This window comes from Gopherus evgoodei, chromosome 3, assembly GCF_007399415.2.
Source record: "Gopherus evgoodei ecotype Sinaloan lineage chromosome 3, rGopEvg1_v1.p, whole genome shotgun sequence".
In the NCBI taxonomy this organism is placed as follows: domain Eukaryota; kingdom Metazoa; phylum Chordata; order Testudines; family Testudinidae; genus Gopherus; species Gopherus evgoodei.
The window spans coordinates 221,934,340-221,949,990 of NC_044324.1; the positions used below are offsets into that span (position 1 = coordinate 221,934,340).

The 15,651-nt window shown below is 50.1% G+C and overlaps 1 protein-coding gene across 3 annotated transcripts in view; it reads right to left on the reverse strand.

Annotated features, from left to right (window-relative positions):
* LOC115649307 (phosphofurin acidic cluster sorting protein 2-like) overlaps positions 1-15,440 on the reverse strand; it is a 115,469-nt gene extending 100,029 nt beyond the window's left edge. For 2 of the 3 annotated variants that reach the window (XM_030558169.1, XM_030558168.1), the window contains exon 1: positions 15,336-15,440. In XM_030558169.1, coding sequence (XP_030414029.1) covers positions 15,336-15,391 — 56 coding nt within the window. In that variant the 5' untranslated portion in view covers positions 15,392-15,440. Of the gene's footprint in view, positions 1-13,201; positions 13,228-15,335 lie in introns of those variants that run through there. The other variant, XM_030558171.1, reaches the window with a different exon arrangement.
* Between the last annotated feature and the right edge of the window lie 211 nt (positions 15,441-15,651).

Genomic DNA, 15,651 nt, shown 5'->3' on the forward strand with positions numbered 1-15,651 from the left:
TGCTAGATGCTGTCCAGAGACAGGAAGAGCTGCCTGCCCTGAACAGCTGGGATTCCAAGGTAACATCCAAAGGGTGTGATGGAGATTATATACCATCTTCCCTCATTCAATACAAATTCATCATTCAGTGTGTGTCTAATAAAGGCTCGGTCTACACAGATCTGTCTCCATATACAGTAGCTATTTCAGGTAGGGTTGCAAATAGCTCTGCCAGTACAATTCCTACCCTGGATGCCGTTGTATCAGCAGGAAGGTGCATAAACGCTGGGATAGCCATTCTCCCCAGTAGAAGCACCTTTATAGAGATAAGTGCACCATACTGCAGCCATTGGACCAGCATAGCTAATGCACACGTTGTTTTAACTTCAACATTTCCCCCTACTCCTCCCCTCAGACCTGCAGGAAGTCAGCATTTCTCCACCAGTGGGCCCCCAAATCCATTGCTATTGTTTGAGGGAATTTTAACAAGGAAGTACACTCAGCTCAGTTCTTATTTGTACGACTCAGAAGGTGGATTCCACTTTTCCCAGCAGAAAATAGCACAGAAGGACGTGAGAACAGAGTGCTGCCTCTGGAAAGCTAGAGAGCTAACGGCCTGTGATGGGCACCTGTTGCTAAATGATGGAGCCATTGTTTCCACAGGCAAAAGCATGATGTGTTAATGAGCTAACATAAAGCATGAAAAGCGATTACAACTGGACCATTTATGGCCTTAAATAGACTATGGGAAAAGGTGCTTTATATCTTCTTAGCAAATATGCTTTTAAAACACTAAGGACAAGTCCCAGGACTGGCCAGCAAACCAAACAACAACCGGGAAAATATTCTGTTTGGTTCCAGCAAATAGGAAAAGTCCATGTTGGGCCAGCTGGGGGGCAGGAGGGAGGAAAGTGTCTTTAGAGCCTTTAGCCCAGGGGTTAGGGCATTTGCCTGAGACATAGGAGACCCGGGTTTGAACCCCCTACTCCGAACAGGGACTAGAAGTCTGAGGTCCCCACTCCCAGGGGAGCATCCTAACCACCCAGCTATAGCTATTCTGGGAGGGGCTGCTCTCGGTTTCTCCTGCTGAAGTTGCTCCACTTCGTGTAAACACTTGAATATTCATTGGGTCAGACAGAAAGTGTGAGAATGACTGTCTAGCTTGGTGGTTAAGGCTCTCACCCAGGATGGTGTGTGTTCAAATCTCCCCTCTGCATCAGAGACCACAGCTGGGACAAACCTGCCAACCTAGCCCTATGAGGAGGGGGCGGGGCATGCTGAAGTTTTGCCTAAGGTCTCAGATTGCCTTGAGCAGCCTCTGGGCAGACAGCACATGTGAATCCACATCCCCTACCTCCCAGGTGAGGGCCTTAAATCCCAAGCGTAGCCCAGAGGCTCTATTTAGTTTTAATGGTTCCCAACCAATGAGAATCAACCTCTCTTCAGAAAACAGTACAAACGGCAAAACCAGATTAAAAGTGATTCCCATCAAGCCGCCGTGCTAGCTAGTCACAATCTGAAGAGAAAGAGAGTGGTGGTGAAATTCTACATGGAAGGATACAAGGAACAGAAGACACGAACATAGGTATTTGCTACACGTCTCCAGGAGAGGGAAATGAAAGCTTCTTGGACCAGCTCCCACAGTAATTCAAAACTACAGAAAATTCCCCAGCAATGGGATAGGACTTAACAGGCAGCAGGAAGGAAGTTCCTAAATTACAGAATTTACTCTAGGCACATACATTATGTTCTGGAACGTTGGAATTTCAACTAAAGTAGCTACCCAGAACCTGCTTCTGGGGGACAGGGAATGAGCAGATGAGAAAAACTGGGACGGCTGGAACCAGGATCTACGGTGCAACAAGGGGTGAGAGTGTCAAAGCAGCAACAATCAGGGTATGACAGTTCCGGAAAGCACGTCTGGAGCAATTCAGAAAATCTCCAAGTGAAATGGGAGGAAACATTGACATTTACGAGTATAGCAAAGGAAAATCCTAGGAACTCCTGAAAGCACAACAGATCAGGGAGCCTCTGAAAAAGAACGCAAGGAACAAGATTTGGCCAGTGTGGCTTCACAACAAACTGGCTCAAAGATTTGGGGGTACACACAAACCTGGCCTGGAAACGGAAAATCAGAGACATCAAACAAGAATCATTCATTGTAGGCTTGCAGGGAAGACAGGAGCGGGGGAAAGACAGTAAGATAGTAGTGCCAAAGATATCAAAGGGACTATGAAGGACTTTCAAAACAAAGGGAAAGTAGTAGGAAGAAAGTAGGTCCATTAATAAGTGAGGGATGCAGAATTAATGAATTACTCAGAAATGACTGAGCTGCTTTTTAAAAAGCATAAAAAAATACAGAAAAGATCTTTGAACATTGGTAAGAAAGATCTTGTAAAAACAGAAGTCAGCTAATCTGAATGACGTGCGCTCAGGAATTGGGGGACTCTGCTGCACTGAAAACAGGGGAATTCCAAGAGACAGACCTAAAACAAATGCAGCACCTTTTTTTAAAGAAGTGCATTATCTTGGAATTTACAGCCCTAAGAATCCTGCCTCTACCCCGACTAATCCAATGGAACAAGGTATTGAGAGAAAAAAAACGGAGTTACAGAACTACGAGCAATAGGCAGCATGAGGGCAGGTTATAAAGAGCACTTGTCAATCAAATGGGATTGATTTTAGAAAGAAGTGAAAAGCAAATGGCTGACAGGAACTCAGCAGCTGTAATACACACGTGGATTTTAATAGCGCTTTTGATATTGTCTCAAAATCCGATATTGAAAAATTCAGAATTGGGTGGCTAGGAATGCTACAAAGAAGCCGTAACAGGCTAGGCATCGAATTTGGGGAAGGTGTCTAGCAGAGAACTCCATACGTGCTCGGTCTTTGGTCTAGTCTTGCAGGAGTTTGCAAGGCAACAGGGTGGCAAAAAAGGCCAATATAATTTCAAGCTTCATATGCGGAGAGTGATCACATCATGGAGCCAGCAATTAACAGAATCTCTCTGTAGCTCCACGTGGTGGCACCTGGAACACTGAACTCCGCTAAGGCATCAAGAGCAGAAATCTATTGTAGCATCGGGGGTATTCAAACAAATGAGGCAAGACCACATTGTCAGAGAGATCCAGCACTCGTCAATCCACCCACCACCCTTTCACAATGGCCTGCCTCCCCTACAGGCGATGACAGCACCCCCCAAAAACACATCATTTCCCTTTCCATTCCTCTGCGCTGTCTAACCACACCCACGTGCGACCCAGCCACTGGGGGAGGGGAAGCCAAATACAAACATTCATAAGCTGGAATTCATAGTAGTGCAGAAACCAAGGGAGGGAGGCTGGCAGGGCTGAGGTCTGAGGGGGATCGAAGGAAAGCTCAGAACATCTGCATGTCTGACCTGGCTACGCAATGGCTGAAGGCTGGGGCAGGCACAGCAGCAGAAGGCTGTCTACATGCAAGAGAGACGTACACACTGAAGCGTGGTACACAGGCTGTACCTAGGAGAAATGGGGTTAAAGGGAAATTTAGGCTAATGGCAAGGAAATCCTCCTGATGGGGCGCCGAAGGCTAGGGAGCGAGACATGCAAGCCCCATCGCTGGGGCAATCTCGTGTAGGCAGCACACGCTCAACATGGCTAAAACTGAGCTCTTCACCCCACCAGCCCCCTCCACCGTCTCCTTCTCCACCACCGTGCACAACACCGCCCACCTTCCTGTTGCTCAGGCCCATAGCCTGGGCATCTTCATCAACCCAGCAGGTCCTCACACCCACACTGTGTCTAAATCACGCCGTTTCTTTATCACATCTCTAAGATACAGCCACACGGCTAGAACTCGTAGCCAAGCTCTCGCCTGGCATCTCCGCTACTGCAACAGCCTTCCTTCTGGCCTTGATAAAGGCCATCTCGCTCCGCTCGCATCCATTCAGAACGTCGCTGCCAAGAGCCTTTTCCCAGCCCGTCACGCTGATTATTCCCCCGTCTCTTTGCACCCCTTCCCTGGTTTACTCCCCCTCCCCGCATAAACCAACTACTTATCTTCACTTTCCAGGCCCTGACCGGTCTATCCCCACCTACCATTTCTCATTCCACTCTGACCTCTGATCAGCCACCAATACTCACTTGTTAAATTTTCAAACAAGCACCTCCATGCTGCCCTCCAGCACGGGAGGAGATGCCCATACATATCTGCAAAGCCACCTCATTGTCTGGGTCTGGTCTCTCCTCCACACCTCCTTTGCCTGATGCCTACAAAACCAGGCTGTCGGTGCGCTAATACCACTGCTATGCCTATCATGCTGACCAGTATCATCTCCATGTTTGCTGGTCCTTCTGTATCAATGTCACCTGTTTTCTTAGGCCGTAAGGGTCTTGGGGCAGTAACCATCTTTTTGTTCTGTCTGTACAGCTCCTAGCACACTGGGGTCCTGATCCATGATGAGGGCTCCCAGGCACTAGAGTGATAGAAATAATAAGTTAACAAGCTAGGAGTGGACGAAATCCACTACAGCATGGACAAACAGGGAACAGCAAGGTACTGGTCCCCTGGAGATGGGCTGCATGATCTGACAGATCTTTTTCATCTCTACCTTCCTTTTCTTCTAAAGCTCTGATACCGTGCCCTCCAGCTGGGATCATTCCACACGCGGAGAAACACACAGCATGAGCAGTCCAGACTTCAGCACAAACTTAATCTACTCCAGCAGCTGCCTATGACTATTGCTGCCCAGACATTCCCTCCTTCGGCAGACAAGGAACTTGACAGAAGAGGAGGCTGTGGAGAAGCAGTATCCCAGAAAAGGTGCTAACGGCCATAACTCATCGAATCGGTTTATAAATGAAGATGATCAGCTGAGCTCCATTTTAGCCAGGTCCCAGGCCAAGCAGCAGCAAGACAGCACTAATACAACCACAAATACATACCAGGGATTTGGAGTGGAGCCCCGAGCAGCTCCAGAACAGTGGAGCTGCAGGTTTTTGCCTGGAGCTGGAGCGGAGCCAGAGCACAGCTCCGAAGCCCTGATACATACGGCACCCAAGAATCTAGCAAGCGGTCATGGTTAATTGAAGTATGCTAGAGAGACATGCCAGAAAGCACCAGATACCACCGTAACAGATACGGTACGAAAACAGATAGGTTACTGCCTAGCTGCTTTGATAGCAGTATAAAATGTCACTCACTCAATCTCAAACCCTTGTTAGAAACCAATCTTAATTACAACAGTAATTCAGACCAATCTTTGATCCAATTACAGCACAAAGTTAGCAGCTGGAGAGACAACACATGGGAAAATGTCAGGCTTTTAGGCAGAGACAAGATGGGTGAGGTAATATCTTATTGGACCAGCTTCTGTTGGTGAGCAAGACAAGCATTTGGTAATTTCAGACTGTCTTAGTGACCAACAGAACTCAGATTTGTTTAGATCTGAATACCCACAACAACTGAAAACTGGCTAAAGGGTGAAGTAGTACTGAATTGCAAGGCCTGTCTAGCTGGTGGGGTGTTGCAGGAACTGGTGTTAGGCTGTTTTATTTAGCATGTCATTAATGACCTGGAAGGAGGCATAAGTACATCAGAGCATGTCAATTAAGTTGCCAGGGGATACCAAGTTAGAAGTACAGCAAAGACAAAGAAGGATGGAGAATAACACAAAGGCATCGAACAAATGAGTCGTTCTAAAGAAATACAATTTAACAGATCTGGAGATAAATGACTCCAAGTGGATTCAGGGCTTATGGAGGAGAGGTGCTTAAAGGCAGTAGTGACAAAGGAGAACCAACAGCGGACAAGGATGAGATGTTTGTTTGGAACATTTTATTTTTTATCTGGGGTAAAAGACGACTGTAAACAAACCACATTACAAAGCGGATTGTTTCCATGCAAGCAACTGGACGACTGCACAGCACTCCCAGGCTGGAGCTTCCAGCACATCAACAGCATCGATATGTTCCTCAAAAGGACAATCTGGAATCAATCAACACTCCCAGAGTGGCGACTCTGACCATCTTATTCAGACCAAAAGTGTCCCTGGAAATTTAAAGGCTTGTCTTCTTTAGAGTCAGTGCATCTGATTTAGTTATGGAATAACATAAGTGTTTATTAGGAAGCCTAATATGCATATTAAGAAATAAAGACATTCCACCTGGAACAAACGAACGCCCAGTTCACAGACCCTCATTGTGCAATACAACAGCCTCCGAGAGGCAAACATTCAGGAAGCACAAGACTGAGCTGCAATAAAGCCAGACTGAATCCAGCCTTCCTATTTCCTTTTCTGGAGTGAAGGCCTGTAACTGATCCAATAGGAAGCTCAGCTTCCCAGGGCTGTGAGAAGAGCTGCTGCCCAAGCACAGCAGTGCCACCAGAGCTAGGGCTGAAGCCATTTCTCCACACTGCATTACATTTTTAGGATCTATCCCTTGCACGGCACGAAGGAGGCTGCTGATCTGTCTAAATGGAGGTCCGACCACCAGGCAGCTTGGATCCAGGTGGAGGCACTACATGCGTGGAACCTGTAGTCTCCTGGTCAATGGGAGGGTGGCTGCGGCTAGCACCTAAGGATCCCCTATTTTAAGATTCTGCAGCTGTAGTTTCAGTTATGGCAACTTGTGTCTTCCAACCATGTTTCCATGAGTCCAAAACTTTCCAACATATGCAGGGGGGGCGGAGGGGGACTTCAATAAACAACGCAGAAGTCACAAGTGATTTGCTAAAGATAGCACCATGGGGTTCCACATGGACTGTTTCCCAAGGACTCTGGTTCAGACAAAAACGAACAGGCGTACTTGTGGCACCTTCGTGACTAACAGATTTATTAGAGCATAAGCTTTTGTGGGCTTAAACCAACTTCATTGGATGCATGCAGTGGAGAAGTATTTCCACTGCATGCATCCAATGAAGTTGGTTTAAGCCCACAAAAGCTTATGCTCAAATAAATCTGTTAGTCACGAAGGTGCCACAAGTACGCCTGTTCTTTTTGCCAATACAGACTAACACGGCTACCACTCTGAAATCTGGTACAGACAGGATTAGTTTCTAAAGACAAGTTTTTTTCCCCCCTAACTACCAGCACCACAAAATCCATCTGGGATGTTCAAAGAAAGGTGGGCTCCTTCCAGCTCATACCTCACCACCATAAAAGAGTCACCAGGTCAAATTCAGCCTTGTTTTGCTCCCAAGAAGCTGTGGTTGCACAGTTGTGAAGGTAGAATTCCATTTGGCAAATAGACTTCAGCAATTCTGCTGATGTGCCTGCCAGAACGGAATCCTTCTTTCTCACTGTAACTAGAGGGGCAAGGACATATTCATCACCAAAGCAAGCAGTTATGATACTGAACACAAACCTGGAGCAGAGCTGTCAAGGAAGAAGGGACCACTGTAAAAGTATGTAACGTTCTGGAATTGCCTAACTTTTCAAAGCTTGATTTCACAGCACGTACGTTATTATTGCAAGGTTTTTTCATTTAACATTAGAGGAGTAGTAAAGCCTCTATGGGTTGTTTCTCATTTAAAGGCAAGGGCCCGTCCTCTTTATTTTGAAGGAATTTATCTTGTGTATATCACACAAATTTACAGCACAGTGGGTAAAAATACTGAAGTACTGAAAATCCCTAGAAATGTCAATGGAATCTTACTTGGTAAGAGTCCAAACTAATGTTAAAGTGAGAGCTTCTAGAAAGTTCAGTGCAATTTCTCAAACTCCTTTAACTCATGGTGGCTAGTTCACGATTCATGCTTTCCATACAGCAAAGGCATACTGACAGCGTTCCGGGGGACTTTCCTTAAACAAAATCAGAATGGGACACTTAATCCCAGATAAAAGCTTCCACACAGGGACTTGCACCGTTATAACTAGAGGTGTGAATTAAAGCTGATTTGAGTTATTTTAATGCAAGTTTGTGTGCAGATGGGGCCTCAGGCACAACGGATGGAAACCAAGGGCTTGTCTACATCAGAAAGTTGCAGCGCTGGTGAGGGAGTTACAGCGCTGCAACTTAGGAGGTGTACACATCTGCAGGGCACCACCAGCGCTGCAACTCCCTGTTTGCAGCACTGGCCGTACTCCCGTTTTGTCTCGGGTGTAGAGGATCCAGCGCTGGTGATCCAGCGCTGGTAATCAAGTATAGACACTTACCAGCACTTTTCTTGACCTCCGTGGAATAAGCAGGTATCCCAGCATACCTGAGGAAGCCTCTGGTAATCAAACTGGTCTCCTTTCCCAGCTTGCTCTCGCGTTCCCCGAACCCCGAGCAAGCAGGTCTCCTTCCCTGAGGTTTGCTGTGTGGTTCCGGGAACGCGAGAGCAAACCGCGGCGAAGCTGGTCTCCTTCCCCGGTTTGCTCTCACGTTCCCCGAACCCCCGAGCAAGCAGGTCTCCTTCCCTGCGGTTTGCAGGGTGGTTCAGGGAACGCGAGAGCAAACCGGGAAAGGAGACCAGCTTCGCCGCGGTTTGCTCTCGCGTTCCCCGAACCACCCTGCAAACCGCAGGGAAGGAGACCTGCTTGCTCGGGGGTTCGGGGAACGAGAGAGCAAACCGGGAAAGGAGACCAGCTTCGCCGCGGTTTGCTCTTGCGTTCCCCGAACAAGCAGGTCTCCTTCCCTGCGGTTTGCAGGGTGGTTCGGGGAACGCGAGAGCAAACCGCGGCGAAGCTGGTCTCCTTTCCCGGTTTGCTCTCGCGTTCCCCGAACCCCCCTTGAAGCCGCCCAACAGCGCTGCAGTGTGGCCACATCTAACACCACTTGCAGCGCTGGTTGCTGTAAGTGTGGCCACTCTGCAGCGCTGGCCCTATACAGCTGTACTAATACAGCTGTAACAACCAGCGCTGCAAAATTTTAGATGTAGACATGGCCCAAGAAGGTGAGGCAGAGCTGGGAAGCCAATCACTCTTGCACAGCTGGGTAGCTTAATTGCATGATCAGAAAACAGGAGACTGGGTTTCCAGGTGCTCAACTACTTCCACATATCTGCACAATAGCCCAGTGCCAGGGAAATCCAGCTTTTTTCACTGTGAGCGCTCCCAGAGCCAGAAAGTGCCAGCCCTGCCTCTCCCAATCCAGAGCAGCACGTTCAGAGGGTGGAGTGGGCAAGAAGCAGAAGTCCCACAACCCCTGAAAGCTGGCAAATTTAATCCAAGTCAGGAAGGATGACACATCTGGCTCTGGAATGAAACTTAAGTATATTGTTCATCAGCCTTGAAAGAGACTTTTTAAAAACAAATTCTAAATCCATTTGAGCCTTTCTTGATTTAGCCAAGCACTCTGAGGCCCAAGAGGAAGACATCCTGCCAGGCACAGTAGCCAGCTTCCATAACTATTCTTCTGTGATTCAGCACAACCCTGCTATCACAATGAAGCCATGAGATGTGGTCATTTAATTTCATTGTTCACGGTTTCACACATATGCTGTTTCAGAGGACATCTACCTTAAAGGTGGCATCTTAGGCAGCTATCAGCCAGGGGGGCTTTCAGCATGTCCTTTCTAGCAGCAGCAGCTGGGAACAAGTCAGCATCTATGGTCAGTGCAAAAGTCCCAGATTTGATTAGGACTTTGGGTAAACACAACATACTTGTAACACATAGAAAGGTCCCTTCCAAGAAGACTTCCAATAGTGAGGTTATATTACACTTTATTACGGGAATGCCCCAGAGCCTCAAACAGGATCTGGGCCCCAGACCATAAAGTAAAACAGTCCCCACCCTGAAGAGCTCATAATCTAATTAAGACATGACAACAAGTGGGCCTAACAAGCAGAGGGAAGAGGAGGGTGAGTGACCAACATGTGGGCACCTAGTGACACACACAATTAGCTGGCCTGAAGTCAAAGATTTGGTTTTAAAAAATAAAATCATGATACTAGCAATCCTCACTAGCCATTTGCCTGGATGGTGCTAAGCTGTGGAGCCCGAGCCCAAGCCCAAGCCCGAGCCCCGCTGATGGGCGGGGGGAGGAGACCTGAAGCCCAAGGGTTTCAGCCCCAATAGGGGGGCCTGTAACCTGAGCCCTGCCACCCAGGGCTGAAGCCCTTGGTCTTTGGCAATAGTCCCAGGCCCAGGCAAGTCTAAGCCAAGCTTGGCAACCCCATTAGAACAGGGTCCTGACCCGTAGTTTGAGAACAGCTGGATCAGATCATCACTGGTTACTGTCTGCAGTTCTGATGTCTACATTTCTAAAAGGATGTTGACAAACTACATAGGGCTCACAAGAATGATTCAAGATCTGGAAAACCTCCCACAGAGGGAAAGTTTAGGAAGCTCAGCTTATTGGAGAGAAAGTTAAGAGAGACCTGATCACAGTCTGCATGCAGCTACATGGAGAGAAGATTTCTGAGAGCAGAGAGCTTTTCACACCAAAGACACAAGGTCCAATGACCGGAAACTGAAGTTGGATAAACTAAGGATGAAGACAGAGTGCCAATCTTTAAATCCAGAGGGGAATTAGCAATGGGAAGAACTTATCTAGGGATACAGTGGATGTGATCAACATAGGAATTCCTGGGTGAAATTCTCTGGCCTGAGTTGTGCAAGAAGTCAGACTAGACGATAGTCCCTTCCAGCCTCAAAATACATTAACGCTTTTCACTCCTTAAACACCAGAGACCTTGTGACCACACTGTGCTATTGTGACCAGTCCTTGGTGTAAGCCACAGGATTCCCATTCTGTGGGAAGCCACAATAAGGAGTGCTCTTCAAAGGAGCAGCCAACCCACTTCCTATTCCATTTACCTCCCCCTTAAATCCCATCTCAAACCTACCGTACAAGCGTCTCCCAATATTTTCCCCTCTCTAAGTGTCATCCCATTACTCCTACTATTTGCCTTTTACCACCCCAAAAACATTTTTCTTCCCTTCCTTAGTGTGTATAGTCTTCTCTTTGTTGTAGCTTACGTGCACATGCACACACCTTGCCACTGAACTCAGCTACACACACACACACACAGAGCATCTTTACTCTTTCTGCATAAATCCCTCTTTTTAGTTCCCCGATCATTGCTGTTGTTCTTTGAACTCTAATTTGTCCATATCCATTTGGTAACATGCCCAGAAATAAATATAACAGTCTAAGTCAGTAGTTCTCAAAGCCGGTCTGCCACTTGCTCAGGGAAAGCCCCTGGAGGGCTAGGCCAGTTTGTTTACCAGCCGCGTCTGCAGGTTCGGCTGATTGCGGCTCCCACTGGCTGCGGTTCGCCTCTCCAGGCCAATGGGGGCTGCGGGAAGTAGCGCGGGCCAAGGGATGTGCCAGCTGCCACTTCCCACCACCCCCATTGGCCTGGAGAGGCAAATCACAGCCAGTGGGAGCCGCAATCAGCCGAACCTGCAGACACTGCAGGTAAATAAACCAGCCCAGCCCAGCCCAGCAGGGGCCTTCCCTGAACAAGCGGCGGATCGGCTTTGAGAACCACTGGTCTAAGTCATCCTAGAACTGTAGAGAGAAACTATTACTTCCCTGCTTCGTGTTGTGATTCAGCCTCAGAGTATGAATATGCAGCCCAAAACTGCACTGGCTTCTTCGCAGCCATATCACATTCCAAGTTTCTGTCCAAGATCCTGTCCTCTAACCCAAGGTCTCTTTCAGCGTCTCTGCTATCCAGGTTTCTGCTGCCAATTTATAGTTTATTCAGAATATTATAGCCCAGATGTGTTCATTCAAGTTGCTCAGTCATTGACTGCAAGTTTCCTTAATATTCTTTACTTTTCATTTAATTCCTCCCCATCAGTACAGAGGTACTCTTAAAAACCCTACACATTCACCAGACCCAGAAGAACGTAGGTAGAGAAGACACTTTTGTTCTGGGTTTTTAATCTGCCTAAGTTTTGTGCAACATTTACACACCATGTTGACAGACGCTAAGATAAACGGAGAAGCAGCCATTTGACTGTAATGCTTCTCCTGATTAAGTTATCATCTAAGTAACCAAGAGGCCTCTTTGATCCCCATTTGCCTGGATTTGTTAACCAAAAGACACATGGTTAACTAAGATATCCAATGTCCTCTGGCTTCAAGAGCCTCAAGAGTTGGCACGCAAATTTTTTTGTTCTTGTTTTTCACCTGTCATAAGCAGGTCTAATAAATCCAGACACCATCATCCATCAACAAGGTTAACACCTAAAATCCATATTTGAAAATCAAGTTCTTGAATATGGTGTGTCCAAATCTGGTCTGGGTCTACTCCAGCCAGGCACTGTCAACCAAAAAAAGCCATCTACACTTGAGGAGATCTAGCCACCTGAACATCAGGTACTAAGCTGGATCAGCATGGCTCAGTAATGGCAACAATACTTCCTGCTGCTTCTCTTGCTAGAATTCAAGCTTCAGTGAATTCACTGATGCCAAAGGCATTTCTGAACACTTGCCGCAGCTGGCGCCAGGGGCAACAGTATGTTCCTACAGGAAGAGCGTCACTTCATGAGATGAGGCAAATAGTGCCAGGGCAGAGGTACAGAAGGCTAAATTTCAGTTCCCTTGCTCAGGCCAAGAGACGATATTAGCCAAAGGAATTATAGCTCATAAAAATCTTCAAATGCTATTGCTGTCTATCATTCCAGTAACTTGAGCACTCCGGAGAAGAGAGACAGGTGTTCCTACAGTCATGCACTATGATAAGGGCATCAATACAAGATCTTACACAGACAGACAGCGTTGAGGAAGACAACATAAGAGTTTAGTAAACAAGTCAGACAACACAGCATTTGAGATACATTTGTCTTCACGAAGTAGGTAAAGAAATAAGAAGAGGGACACTTGTTTCTAAAAGCCAACTCTGCTGTCCAGCAATCTCGTTTAAAAGTTTGTCACAAGCACAATTCTCTCCCCTCTGGACAAGTGTGCCCATTTTTGTCAGTTTTCCCGCTAAGATTCATCTAGCCAGTCACAATTAGGCTATTTAAAGAACTAAGCAAGACAGGTCCAAGTTTTAAGTAGCATCCTCCCCCATAACCTGTCAGATTGTTTTTTTTTTCTCCGAGTTCTCCAGTGAAAACTCATCTGGCCCCTCATTTCCACCCAGATTACTGCAATTTCTTTATCCCTGGCCCCTCTGACACACTGCCTTCTTCCACTACATCCAAAATATTCTGCTGGTAAAATCATCTGCCATGTCCATCTGAGTGACCATGTCCTCCACTGCACAGAAGTCAAGCTGTTTGTCTTAATATTCAGAGCCCTCGGCCCACCTCCCTTTTCTCCATCCTTGCCTCATTTTCCACTGCAGAGCCCCATCTACCTGTATGTCAGCTCACTCTCCATGCCTTCTTCACTATGTCCTCCCCCGACCCCAGACCCACATGAGGCTACTACCCTCTCCACATCCACTCCTGGAGACCCACTCCTGCCAGGAGTCCTACGGGCAGCTCACTGACCAATGAGGACAGAGTAATTTGGGACTCATTTACAGGTCCTATTTTAAAAGTGTTATTGACAAGCGGACCTAAGTTACGATCCATCATCCTACACTGCCTGTCTTTAGATTGTGAGCGCCTCAGGGCAGGGACTGTGTTGTCTTCTTTGGTTAGAACGTGCCTACACTGTGTAGAGAGAGGGGCCGTGTCTCTAGCTACCAAAAGCCCGGATAAGAGCAGCACTGAAGCTGGGAGCCCCACAAGGGAGTTCTTGGCAGCAAGGAAAGTGACCTCCCACCAGGCACTCAGGCCACGCTTCCAGGCTAATCAGGCGTGATGTGGAGGTGAGGGAAGCAGACTCAGACCAAGCTGTGGAACTCCAACTCCCCCAAGACCAGAGAACTGGTTACACTATGCATGCCCTAAACATTCATGAAAACCAGGCCTCATACCATGGCCCAAACCTACTCACCCTTCCCCGTCACTGCCAAAGAGTCTCACCACGAACATTCTTCACCCACAACCCAAATCCCCTGCTCCCGAGTCACTCTGCTCTCACCTTCTTCAAACCCACTGCTCTCTCCAACCCCACAGAACCCAGGGAGAGAGTTCTGTAAAACCCATGAGAACAAGCAGCACAGTCCTCCCTCTGGGGGTTCTCACATCCATCCCCACTCAGACCCACTGCTGGACAGCTCTGACACCCCTCCCCCTAGCCAGCCAGACTGGAAAGGGATTTCCAAAGTACCCCCCCCCACCGCCTCACACTGGGGCCAATACACCCCACACACACCTCCTGGTCCGCAGATACCCCCTCACACCCCACCTACCCTCTTCATAAAGCACCCATTGTGGAAGAATGAGCCCCTCAACTAACCCTGCTCCATAAGCCCCCCCCACACACAGAAACCCCATATCCCCTGCCCCCTGCCTTCCCCCAACACTCAAGCCCCATAAACTCCCCACACCCCACTCCCACTTCTACTCTGACACTTTCTGCACCACAACCACCCCATTTCCCCCTACCCACAACTTCCCCCCAACGCCCCATGAGCCACCCCCACCGACAGCTCCCCACACCTCATAGCCCCCCCCTGACAGTGCCTCACGGCCCCTCCCACACCCACCAACAGCTCCGCACATACCCCATAGCCCCCTCACATACCCCAAAGGCTCCCTTCAACGCCCCATAACCCCCCCATGGTGCCCCACAGCCCATAGCCCCAACGGCTCCCCACTCTCCATAGCCCCACACATATACACCAACAGCTCCTCCCCTACCCCATAGTCCCCCCATGGCACCCCACAACCCGACGGCTCCCCCCCGGCCCCATAGTCCCCCCATGGCGCCCCACACCCCGACGGCTCCCCCCCCCGCCCCATAGTCCCCCCATGGCGCCCCACACCCCGACGGATCCCCCCGCCCCATCGTCCCCCCATGGCACCCCACAACCCGACAGCTCCCCCCCCACCCCATCGTCCCCCCATGGCACCCCACAACCCGACGGCTCCCCCCCGCCCCATAGTCCCCCCATGGCGCCCCACACCCCGACGGATCTCCCCGTCCCATCGTCCCCCCATAGCACCCCACAACCCGACAGCTCCCCCCCCCACCCCATCGTCCCCCCATGGCACCCCACAACCCGACGGCTCCCCCACCGCCCCATAGTCCCCCCCCCCGGCGCCCCACATCCCGGCGTGGCGCCTCACACGTCCATAGTCCCCTCTGGCGCCCCACACCCCGACGGCCCCCCCCGCCCCATAGTCCCCCCCCGGCGCCCCACACCCCGACGGCTTCCCCCGCCCCATAGTCCCCCCCCGGCGCCCCACACCCCGACGGCCCCCCCCCCGCCCCATAGTCCCCCCCCGGCGCCCCACACCCCGACGGCCCCCCCCGCCCCATAGTCCCCCCCCGGCGCCCCACACCCCGACGGCTTCCCCCGCCCCATAGTCCCCCCCCGGCGCCCCACACCCCGACGGCTTCCCCCGCCCCATAGTCGTCCCCCCCGCGCCGCTCACCGGGGCACGCAGCTGGGCGCCGAGCGGTCGATCTCCCAGGTGGCGAACAAGTTCATGGGCACCGGGACCGGCCCGGACCCCGCCGCCCCGCACGGACCCGCCGGGGGCCCGGCCGCGCCGCCCGCCCCGGGAGCCGCCGCCACCAGCGCGCCCGCCGCCGCCATCCCGACCCCGATCCCGCCGCCGCCCGGGAGCCGACACTGGAGGAGGCGGCGGGAGCCCCAGACCCGCGGCGCGGCGCGGCGCAGCCTCCGCCTCAGCGCCGGGCGGGCCGGGCCGGCCTCCGCCCACAACCAATCGGACGGGAGGGGGCGGG